The 12,670-nt window shown below is 44.2% G+C and overlaps 1 protein-coding gene across 5 annotated transcripts in view; it reads right to left on the reverse strand.

The window, feature by feature from the left end:
- Positions 1-12,670, reverse strand: part of F8 (coagulation factor VIII) — an 82,604-nt gene that overhangs the window by 15,078 nt on the left and 54,856 nt on the right. For all 5 annotated transcript variants that reach the window (XM_081897294.1, XM_081897293.1, XM_081897296.1 and 2 more), the window contains 4 exons: positions 11,115-11,343; positions 10,003-10,185; positions 6,530-6,646; positions 5,693-5,764 (listed from right to left, as the gene is read on the reverse strand). In XM_081897294.1, coding sequence (XP_081753420.1) covers positions 5,693-5,764; positions 6,530-6,646; positions 10,003-10,185; positions 11,115-11,343 — 601 coding nt within the window. The remainder of the gene's footprint in view (positions 1-5,692; positions 5,765-6,529; positions 6,647-10,002; positions 10,186-11,114; positions 11,344-12,670) is intronic.

Here is a 12,670-nt window from a genome sequence, read left to right on the forward strand (position 1 = left end):
AGTTGCCCTAGAAGCCATACTTCAGGGATGTCCAGCTTCCAAGAGACTGCGATCTACTCCCACTATAAAAACACTGGCAGTGATCTACCCATTGGATTGACCAAAATTGTTGAGCTATTTGGGGAGAAACACCAACATTTGTTCAGCTTCTTCGGGAGAGGCTTCAGCAAAGTTGTTGAGCTTTTTGTTCAGCATGGTTTGGCTGAAATGGTTTCATGAACCAAATTAGGCCAGGAGGCCAGAGGTTGCCTACCAATGACTGAGGCCCATCTGAACTATACAAGTAAAGCAGTTATCATGCCACTTTGAACAGCCATGGCTTCCCCCAAAGAATCTTGGGAAGTGTAGCTTGTTAAGGGTGCTGAGAGTTGTTAGGAGACCCCTATTCCCCTCACAAAGTTACAATTCTGAATGGGAGTAGTGGTTTCCTAACACCAATGGAAAGTTCCCAGGATTCTTTGAGTGAAGAATCAGATCTGATACTCCCTGCCGATGTAGACAGATTCCTTCGAGCTGGAAGGCCCACCACTTGCCCCCTTGACCCATGCCCGTCCTGGCTGATTAGAGCGTGTCCAGACGAGGTGCGGGCTCCCCTGGGTGAGATCATCAATCAGTCCCTTGGCACAGGGACTTTCCCAGGGGAGTGGAAGGAAGCAGTGGTGTGTCCATTCTTAAAGAAAACATCTCTAGATCCTTTAGATCTATCTAATTACCGCCCGGTTTCGAATCTTCTGTACCTGAGTAAGGTGATTGAGAGAGCAGTTGCCAAACAGCTTGGTAGGTTTCTGGATGAAACATCGACTCTGGACCAATTTCAGTCCAGCTTTCACCCTGGTTACGGGACAGAGACAGCTTTGGTCGCCCTAATCAATGATCTCTATAGACAGCTGGATCGAGGCGGGTAAGGACTGCTGATTCTCTTAGATCTGTCAGCAGCCTTCAACATGGTCGATCACGAACTTTTAGACCACTGCCTTGCCAGTGTGGGGATTCGGGGCACAGTCCGACAATGGCTGCATTCTTTTATCTCAGGTCGGGGACAGAGGGTGATGCTAGGGAGGGAGTTGTCGCCGCGGCACTCCTTGGTGTGTAGAGTCCCGCGACGCAATCCTTTCCCCAATGCTTTTCAATATCTTTATGCGCCCCCTTGCCCAGATTGTCTGGAGCTTTGGGCTGGGTTGTCATCAATATTCTGATGACACACAGCTTTATCTGTTAATGGACAGCCGCCCTGCCTTGGCATCGGGCACAATGACCAGATGCTTGGAAGCTGTGGCTGGATGGCTGCGTGGGAGCCGGTTGAAGTTAAAGCCTTCGAAGACAGAGGTCCTCTGGCTGGGTTGGGATGACATGGGGTTGGGGGGCCAACTCCCATCTCTTGCGGTGGCTCAATTAGTGCCAGTGCCTTCTGTCAAGAGCTTGGGTGTAACCTTCAACGCCTCTCTTTCCATGGAGGTGCAGGTTGCAGCCACAGCAAAGGTGGCATTTTTCCACCTCCGCTGTATCAAGCAGTTGGTCCCTTAGCTTTCTCACCCTGATCTGGCCACAGTGATCCATGCGACGGTCACTTCCAGGATTGATTGTTATAACTCGCTCCACACAGGGCTGCCCTTGAAGCAGACCCAGAAACTCCAGCGGGTGCAGAATGCTGTGGCAAGGCTCCTTACAGAGTCCTTGCCACGGGAGCACATTCATCCTGTGGTTTACCAACTGCACTGGCTCCCGGTGAAGTACAGGGTCAGGTTTAAGGTGCTGGTTTTGACCTTTAAAGCCCCACGGGGCCTAGGACCCAAGTACCTACGGGACCGCCTCTCCTGGTATGTCCCGTGGAGAACCTTAAGGTCCACAAATGACAACACTTTGGAGGTCCCAAGTCGCAAGGTGGTTAGATAGGTCTCAACTAGGTCCAGGGCCTTTTCAGTACTCGCCCTGACTTGGTGGAACGCTCTGTCATGAGACTAGGGCCCTGCAGGACTTGACATCTTTCCACAGGGCCTGTAAGACAGAGCTGTTCCGCCTGGCCTTTGGTTTGGACTCAGTCTGACCCTTATGTTTTCCCTCCCGTTACGATTTTGATCCATGGGATACTTTTAAAATGAGGCTGCATTTTAAATTGCATTTTAACCTGTATTTTAAATTGTTTTTCCCCCATTATGTTTTTATTGTGATTTTGCTGGTGTTGGCCACCCTGAGCCTGTCTCTGGCCAGGGAGGGCAGGGTAAAAATACTTTTTAAAAAAATTATTATTATTATTATTGCTTAAAGTGGGGTGATATTGCTTTAAATGTATAGTGCAAATGGTGCCTGAAAAGCTTTGTCTTGTCCACTGGATATGTCATCCTCCATCCCTCTGGTCTCTGGGTGTCTTTCCCAAACTTTTTTTTTTAAAAAAAACACAACACTACTCATTTGCTGAATGCTCAGATGAAAGTAACATTTCCATGGACCCCATAAGAATGAGCGGAAACCTAAAGTCACACATGACACAAATAACAGCAACTTCCACATGGAAAACATGGCACTTCAAGAGTGCCCATAGATGCATAAGTAAACAGGAGGCTGAATGTCTCTATTTTGTCTCTGAAGACTGAGCCCATCTAGGCCTTGTGCCAGAAGCCAGCATGGACAGGTCAGTTGCCAAAGTCAGCAGGAGAATGAGCACTCTATGGCTGACACCGGTCTCCTTTTTAAAAAGTAAACATTTGTTTGAAGTCACCCAGCTCTGCAGGGAAGCAGTGGGCGAGGTAGCTAGAGCTACTACCACCACGCACATCTTCTACATCTCTGGGTCCTACACCCATCTTTGGAGGAACCACTGCTTGTGCTACTGCAGACAGGTTGGAGCAGCAGAAATTTCAGTGAAAGACCAGCAATGGAGGAGTACTCTGCTGCCTGTGCTACTCTGGACCCACCAATCGCTTAAAAAATATCAAGGACTCATGGTGCTACCAGTCAACCTGTTTATCAATCATTCATTCTGATATTTTTTCAGGCCATTTAATAAGCATTAATTCTGATTTGTTTTCAGGGAGATGAGATGACACCACATCAGAACAAGCATCTCCTTCATACTTTCCAAGGTGTTTTCCTATCACTTTCCTCATCACAAAAAGTCCAATCTCCATTATGTTTTTTTTTAAAATAATTTTTATTAAGGTTTTCCAAATTAAAACAAATAAAATCCAATTCATAAACTTTTTCCAATATCCAGGACTTCCCCTCCCCACCCCCTCTTGTGTTCCAAATCTTCCAAAAAAGCAATAATATTCAACAAATTCTTATTCCCAAAATACACTCATCATCAATAACTCAATTTATCCAAATTTCCATCCCCTAAGGTCGACCTATTCCCTTCCACGAGTTCCCCCCTTTCAAATATAATACAGATAAAAATAGAATAAAAACAAACAATAATTTTACAACCTTTGGATTCCAAATTTCCCTCCCCTCTTTCCCTGTTGCGTTCCTCCTATCCCTCCACTTCTAATGTCTTCCTGATGAACCCACCTTTCACTAAACCCACATCCCTCTGGTTCTTTACCGGTCTTTTTTTTTTAAAATGGCAAATATTAAACTTCTGGCATTTTTAAAATTACAGATGTCCAATCATAGAAGGAGTCTATCAAAGGGGGCCCATTTCTTCTATCCAGATTTTTATATCCAGGAGTATAAACTCCAATTTTAAATCCATAAACTTGTCAAATCTGGATATCCCAAATGTTCCCACTCCAATTCTGTCCAGTTCTTGTTGTTTCCTTGTTCTTGTCAATCACTCTCCTCCTTTTTACTTCCCTGTTCCCTCACAGAAATGTTCTTTTTCCAAAGGCTTCTAGTGTCTCTACAGAGGCTTGTTATTCAGGAGCAAAACATTACATCATGTTCCTTTCATTTTTCAACAGATTAATCCATTGTTTCCAGTAAAGTGTAGGCCTCTGTAGACAAAATAATGTTCCATTTCTGCAGTTTCCCAGGAGATTAAAAGTTCTATCCAACTGTTCAAGTTTCCCGTCGAAAACACATGCAATGTCCCTCAGCTCCTCTAGGTGGATTACAATAACAAAGTTCCCTTCCAGATCACATCCGCCAGTCCAAATAACTTATAAATCCTTATTTGAAACAATTTATCTCCAATTTATAACAAATGTAGCCGGCAAAGTCCTCATAACAAAGTCTCAATTTCATTCTTCCGTTTTGACAGCTCTTTGACAGCTGTCAAAACCTCCGTTGTTCTTCTCCAGGCATTTTCACGAATCGCTCCAGGGATTCCGGGGGGGTTGCTTTTTAATACAAATTCCACTTTTCTCCTCCAGCTCAATCTTATAAATTTCCCTCGCGAAGTTGCTAGTTCGGCAAGATAAGGTTCTTCTCGATCTTAGTTATCCAGTCCTTTGTTTTGGCTCTTCTACAATTTGGGGGGGGGCTGACTTCCTTTTTTCCACCTCCCCCGTTCGCTCCAAATTCTAAAAATTTATCCCTCTTTTTAGTCCATATTCCAATTACTCACGGGTTCTTCTTTTGGGTCCAAATTTTCAATAGAAGAAGTCAGCGCTCTCCGCCGGATGGCATGCGGCTGCGCTCGGCAGGGATAGCAGAGGACTCAAAGCACCACGCTCCTCCCCGGCACCCGATCCGTAGCCTTTAAAAAGGCTCCTTCACGAATCGAGAGGGCGCTGACGGTGCCAGCCGAGTCTCCATGTCCACGGCCTCCGTGGCCGTGGTTTTTAAGGGTCCCCGCATCGCCGGTGCGGTAGGACCCAGCCCCTGCCGAGCAGGCTCCCTCCGGAGCTCGGAGGGAGCCCGCCATTCGGCGATGGCGCCGACCCGGAAGTCCCAATCTCCATTATGGAAGCTGGTTTCTCGCAGGAGACCTCGTAATAATTAAAGTTGCACAACCTGAATTTGCAGGTAGTATGTGACTGACTCCCACCTGAAAACAGTGAGAGTCTGGAAGCCCCCTCAGTGGAGGGCCAGGGGACGTGGGAAGCTACTTTATGCCGTCAGGCCATTAATTCATCTATTCACCATTGTCTACACTGACTGGCCTCTCCATTCCTCAGCTTCATGTGGGTTGTGAGTCCTTTAATGGGACTCACAGTCCTTTAATGGGACTCCTTCACATGACATTCTCCAGCTACTGTTATCCAACACTTTCTCCTCCCTAAATCTGGATATTCCCTATGCAATGGATGTAGCACTCCTATCTGGATTTACAGAGCATAGGGAAACTCTGGATTTAGGGAGGAGAAAGTGTGGTTGGAGGAGAATCCCTCATGGAAGAGGGGGGAATTAAAAGGGATTCGCAATCTACACTAAGCTAAAGTATGCACAAGCCCTTCCTGGCTTTCTAGAGTTTCAGACAGGAGCCTCTCCCAGCCCTATTTGGAGAGTCTGGAAACTGAAACGGGGGCATTTTGCATGCAAAAGAATAGCCATCATATAATATTTGTGCAAGCAAATCACAATGAATGCACAATAAGCAGGTTGTCTGGATGAGCTCCCTGGATGAGCCTGGAAGCACCTGAAGCCAGGAGTCATGGTGTGGAGGTTCTGATTTCAAAATATGAGACACTCACAGAGTTCTGTGGAGCTGTAATGTTCTGGTAAATGCGTCATTCCTCCTAAATGGGATGGCAAGAATCTGTAGCAGAAACAAGTGTTCCATCAATTAATAAACCAAGATTCAAGTGCTTACCATAGTGTTCTGAAGCTGTGATCTGTGAGTCTGCGATGTAGCCAGAAGCTAGGCCCAGAGGAATTTGACACCCTGAAATGAAAAGTTTGAGAAAATATAAAGGTGTTTTAATAAAGACTTATAAATAACATTTTCTAAATTCTGGGCTTTGAGCTGTTCTGGGAATGCCAGACCATGTAATATATTGCAAATTCCAGCTTAATATTTGGAATGCCTGATGGCTTGCTCTTGTAAGGCAGGACTAAAGTTGCAAAGATCTCAATCCTGCCTAGGTTTTTGGGGTGTCATTAAATCCATAGAAGCAATAAGGACTCTACCTTATACACCGAACCTTAGACATTGGTCTATCTAATTCAAAATTGTCTGCACTGACTAGCAACAACTCTTCAGGGTTTCAGCCAGGGGTTCTGTCCCAGCCCTACCTAGAGACACCAGGGATTGAAACTGAGACCTTCTGCATGCAAAGCAGATGCTCTATCAATAAGCAACAGCCAATTCCCCATTACCTGTTGTAAAATGCAACAGAACAGCACTCTCCCTTTCATCTCTTCACCCATTACAAATGTTATTTTAAGTGTATCCTGACCTGCTCTTTGTCTGATTGCCACAGGGATCAAATGTGAGCTTTATGTTGAAAGTAGCTTTCAGTCCAACTTGCAGATGTGTGAGGGTTGATCAACAGCTAGAGCTAAGTGGTAAAAATCTGGATCTTAGGAATGTATTGTCACTCCTTTTATGTCTTTTTCAGAAACATAACACAGAGAAACTGAGATCTGAGCCTGTCCCTATCAGAGAATCAAAGTGCCAAGAAGATGAATGTTGTGCTTTGCTACTCACGCTGGTCGTACACTAGGAAGAAGGCACTCATCCCAGCCTGCTCATGCTCAGCAACCATACATTCCACCTGCCAAATCCCAGGGTGGGATGGGCTCATTTCCACTGTCTCAAAGGCACCTGCAACCAGAAGGGGGAAAGAAGGTCAGCTGGTTATTCACTACTGGGTGCTGAACACTAGAGGAAGGAAAGAAGAGTTTTGCATGTGAGTTACGGTTGAGCATTGGAGACTCTCCTTGTGAAGAGGGTGGTCCTTCAGAATGAAGTGATGTTACATGCAAATGCAAGTTCTTTGTCTAAGAGAAACAGCTTTAAGAGGTGTTATAACAACCCTAAGGTCTCAAATACAAAATAAATGTTCATAGATAGACAAGGCAAACACATACATAAGTATATAAACCATGTGTCTGAAATAGTACAGGAGAGCAATCCTGAAGCCATTTTGACTCTCCCAGTGACCTCAAATATTCCTCTGCAGTAAGGGAGGAAAATGGGGAAAGCCTTCCCATTGTCTTTTTGCTTACAAATTCTGTTTTAAAAGGTGTATTTGTGTATAAGTTCGGAATAGAATAGTTATTTTCCGAACTTAAAAATGGAAAGCGTAATGCTGGTGGTCAACAAAAGAGGTTTAAAGACTGTCTCAAGGCAAATCTAAAAAAATGTAGTATAAGCACCAACAATTGGAAAACACTTACCTGTGAGTGCTCCAATTAGGGAACAGCCTTTACCAAAGGCTTTGAAAACACTCAAACTCAGGACGCAAGGGAGAAACATGCTAAGAGGAAGGCATGCTTGGCAAATCCACACCGTGATCAACTCCCACCCGGAAACCAATGTTCCCACTGTGGAAGGACATGTGGATCCAGAATTGGCCTCCACTGTTACTTACAGACTCATTGATAAAACCGTGTTTATGGAAGACAATCTTACTCTGCTACGAGTGATTGCCAAAGAAGATTTGTGTATGAATAGGGTGAGCCTGTGACCTGGATTCAGGAACTAAAGTATTAACCATCGCAAAAAGAATGGCCAGGCTGGCCAGGTAATGCAATCGGTCACCATTATCAAGTATCCTGGCAAACAGGATTTCTGTTGTAGATCACCTCCTCTGCTGTATACATCCTTCTGTGATGTATGTATGATGCTTCAGGGGGGTGGTCTTGGGCTACAGATTGGGCAGTTTCAAAAGTCTATATAAGGGTTTGTGCATCATTGTTCAGGGTTCTCTCTCCTCCCTCCTGGGTGTGGGGAGTGCGGACCCTGTTGCAACAGTATTTTTCTATTGCAATAGAGATCAGGCTTAATAGCCACTTTGCTTCTCAATATACTCTGGTTGGCCTCTGTTATTTTCTCCTACCGATAGGGAACCCTTGGATACTACAACTCTTGGATACCCCATAAGGGAAAAAGAGCAGTTTTTTCTTATAAGAGATATTGAGTAGAGAAAGGGGGGAGAGAAAGAGGGAGTGCTCCACCCTTTCTCCTCCTGCCACTTTGCCAAGCAGCCTTGCTGCACACTCCAGTGTTCAAAAAGCACATCTGCAGCATTTTGAGCTCTACAGTTGAACAAGGAATCTGCAGAAGAGAGGATTTAGCAGGGATGTAGCACTCCTTTCCCCAGGCTACTCACAATTGCTGTTTCCTAAGGGTGTGTGTGTTTGTGTGTGTGTGGTAGAACTCCGGTAGAACTGGAGTTAAGATCACAGAAAGCTGTTTTATACAAAGTCAGTATTATCTGCACTGACTAGCAGCAACTCTCCATAATTTCAGACACAGGGAATTCCCAGCTGTACCTGGCGAGGCCGGGGATTGAACCTTGGACCTTCTGATTATTATTATTTTTTAAAAGATGCTCTACCACTGAGCTACACAGCCTTCCATGTAGCTACAGTCCATTCTGTCAGCTTCAGTTACAATACATGTTGTGGGCAATTTAGCCTTTGAAAGACTCTCTCTGGGATATGATAAAGAACGTTCAAAGTATGTATGAAAGCTGGAGAGAGCAGCCACCTAGTTTACATGGGTGCTGTTGTGGCTTCAGCATTGTCTATGTCTATCCATGTTTATTCTCCTAGTTAAAAAACCAGCAACAGATTCAAATGTGTAAAGTGGCTGGTACCGTATTATACCTGTTGTTACCTGCCACCCTAATCTCCAAGTAGTGAGAGAGACTCCAGGGTACTTACCCAGGGTTCAGTTTCCTTGGAATGAAGATCAGCAGAGATTGTGATGCCTTTAGCGCATATGTTTTTATTTACGTGTGTGTGTGTGTGTGTGTGTGTGTGTACATGCAATCTGAGCATAGGATGGAGGGGCTCTACAGCATTAATACTGCAACAGCTATTGCATCCCAATTAAAATTCCATGAGAGCCCCAAAGTCTGTTTTCTAGCTTGTTTCCAGCTCTCTCCCACATACAACTCTGGCTATTGTCTTCCTATGGAGCAGCTAAGAGAAGAGGGTGAGGGAAAGGCCCATCCAGTTGTTCTATGACACAGAGCAACACTTTTGGTTATGCCAGATGATAGTGCTTAAACTAGCCAGCCAAAGCCATTACCTTGACAAAAGAACTGACTTGGCAAATTTCCCCTTATACATTCTACTCTCAGATACAGGATCCTAAGTTTGGAAGGGGAACCAGGATTTCATGCAGACTGGACGTCCCCCCAACCAAAAAAAAGCCACCCCACATAACATTATATTAGAGACTTATCAAAAACGAGTGAGTCTAAATTCTCCCAGTCCTTACTTGGAGTGAAGGAACTGAGGAATATGATCTACATTTCCAGATGCTACAACACAGTCCTTGGCTATCTTTAAATGTGTTTTGAAAGAAAATAGTCTCCAATGTCCCTTCTAACTCTTAAGGGCTATATTAGAGTTGTTGCTTAGAGCAGTAACCACTGAAGTCAATGGAAATGACTAACCTAGGTCCATTAATTTCAATGGGCCAACTTAGGGTAGAGCAAAGTTGGATACGGCCCTAAAATTCTACAATGATGAATTTGAAGAACTGAGTTCTGCTAAACCCTGGTTTAAGTTAAGCATGATGTAAGCTAAGCATGATTTAGCATGATTCTTTACATGGCTTCTACTTGGTTTATTGTTATCATTATTACATTTATATCCCACCTTTCCTACAAGGAGCTCAAGATGGCATACCTTGTTCTACCCCTCCTCAGTTCTATCCTCACAACAAACCTGTGGGGTAGGTTAGGTTGAAAGGCAGTGACTGGGCCAGGTTCATCCAGCGTGCTACATGGTCCAGTTGGGATTTGAACCCTGGTTTCCCAGATCCAATCCAACATTCTAACTGCTGCACTACACTGACTCTCTACTGCTCTATGTGTCCTCTAATACTATAAAAGAGGCACTGGCTGTTGAGCTCTTTCCCCCTGAGGATATTCCATAGTATTCCAAAGGCAGATATAAGCTGGCAAGAAGGTTATGTATAAAGACATCCATTTCATGGCTTACCAGGATAGATGTTGTAGACTCCTAAGCGATACTCCTGGGCCGTTCGGATAGTAAAGACTTGCCCATGGAAGTGGACAGAATGGATGTCTTTGGCACCACCCACATTCAACAGATACCACCGCACCCTCTGGTGCTGACCCATCACTAGTCCTGGTAGACTGTCTCTGACATAGCCATTGATAGCTGGAGAACAGAGAGAAGAAAAGAAGAAGGAAAATCAGAATGGGGAAAAGGAAGAGCAAAAGCCTTATGTATGCAATTGTTTTCCATTGTTCTGATATATATATACATTTGTTTTCATATGAAACAATTCTTATACAGTCAATTGTTTTCATATAAAACAAAACATAGCAGTATATACAAAAGCAGCTAATACCATATATCCCACACTTTCCTTGTTGCAAAAAGCCCAATTCCCTATGCTCTGAAAATCCAAATGGAAGAGTTACATTGATTGCATAGGGAATCTCTGGATTCTGGGAGGAGAAAGTGCAGGGCAACAGCAGATGAAGGAAAACAGCACGCAGACAGGTAGAATTAAGGGATGCACAAGGGATTCACAATCCACATTAAGCCAGGGTATGGACAGGCCCTAAGAGCTCTTAATCAACTTTAATTGCACAACCTCCCAGTGGTACAGCAATAAAGCTGCTAAGACATTTGCAAAGCTAAGTAGTGTCTGGTATGGTTGCAGCGGGTTGGACTAGATGACCCTAGGGGGTCCCTCCAACTCTACGATTCTATTATTTGTCTTCCCCAGCTGCAAGAAAATATGTCTGTCCCATATCAGTCCACCAAAGGCGCACTCTTCCATTCTCTTCCTAGACAGACAGATGCCAACACAATTCTATGAATCTGAATTTACTGGCATGTGATTGAAAATAGCGACAGTCAGGAAGAGCCATCAGGTGTTCCCCTCTGAAAAGGCTCCATCTTATACAGCCACCTTCTGCAGATCACACAGCAGAGGGACACAGAGCGGAGCTTCTATCAACGAGTTGAGTAGATTTACTTGGGAGAAGGTAGGGATTTCCATCACATCTCTCCTTGCCCCAGTGCCAATTATACTGGGAGCATGGAAAGAGACGAAGAGGTGGAAAGAAGGTTATTACCATAGAAATAATTGCTTGCTTTAAAGGCAGGATCATCTGTCTGGATGTGGCAGGGATGCAGACAGTTCCTCTCAAGGTTCTCAGCAAAATACCAGCTCTTGGTCTCATCAAAGATGGTGAAGAGCAAGGAGAATTCCTGGACAGCCAGCTGCCTTCTGTATGCTGTGCTCAGTACTCCAGGCCGGCAGATAATCAGAGGTCCAACAAGACCAGAGTGTAGGTCTTTCTCCTAGAATTGAAAATTGAGGGCAGGTGGAAGTGAGGTATATCAGTTCCTGTACCCCAGCAGCACTGCAAATACGGAAATCACCAATATGGTGCTCTCCAAGACATTGCTGGACTACAATTCCCATCATCCCTGACCACTGGCTATGCTGGCTGGGGCTGATAGGGTGTTGGAGTCCAGCAATAATTGGATGGCATCATGTTGGCTACCCCCAGCTTAGAGTCAAGTTCATGCCATGTGAACCTGGATTATGAGGCTAAGAAGCCTCACCTTTTAATGGGGATTAGACAGATTCCTGGAGAATAAAGCTTCCCCTCCTTTGTGACCAGTATACAGGGGGTGTAAAAAAAAAGAAAGAATTGCAAGCTAGCTACTTTTCTGTGGGCCTACTTACAAGTCTGGTATAAAAACTGAAATCTTAGAAGTCAGATCCAGTTATAGCTATGCAAAGCTGACATGTATGAAGCTCTCATCCCTTCTCTTCCTTCCCTTTCTTTGCTCCCTTCCCTTTCTCTGCCACAATAGCACCTTTCATTTAATGGTTTCCCCAGATGGGCAGCAATCCTTACTATATATTAAGCGGGACAAGGCCACTTTCACATCAGATGTAATTTTCAAAGTCCTCCCTTTGCGCCCATGCCACTTAGAATGGGAACATGGAAAGCAAAGGGGATGCTGATGGAAGTAACAAGGACAATTACGTCCTAGAGCCATCTGTGGCAAACTTCCTCAGATGTCTTAACTAAACAGATGAGGAGTTGCAGTTATGGAAAGGGAACCCCAAAGAGAAGGGGTGTCGCTCAGTGGGAGAACACATGCTTTGCACACATGGCATTCCAGGTTCAAGCCAGGTAAGCCTGGGAAGGGCTTCTGCCTGAAATCTTGAAAAGCAACATTCTGTGACCTGACTAGGAATGGGGAAATCTGCTGGTTTTGTTTTTCCCAGCCTTGAGTTTAGTTCTCTACATTTCCACATCAGTGTTTGTGTGTGTGTGTACTAAAATATATGCACTAAAATACTGATGAATATTATATAAAATGTAATCATGAATATTTATCAGTATTTTAGTGCAAATCTGCCCTAAAATACACATTTTGTTTGTAATTTTTGCCTAATACTGTATACACAATTTCCCCAGATATAATGCAGTTGTGCATGCTATTTTCACTAATATATGCATTTATATTTATCCTGGTGTATGCATTTTTGTACACATTACTTGGCTAGGGAACCGCATTGCAAGATTTGGAGAAGTGCAAATTTGAAAAGTTGGCTGTGTTTCACTTTGGATATTGTTTCAGAAAGTGCAATTTAAATTTGCATTTAAAT

Source organism: Podarcis melisellensis (genome assembly GCF_964234715.1).
Source record: "Podarcis melisellensis genome assembly, chromosome: Z".
Classification (NCBI taxonomy): domain Eukaryota; kingdom Metazoa; phylum Chordata; class Lepidosauria; order Squamata; family Lacertidae; genus Podarcis; species Podarcis melisellensis.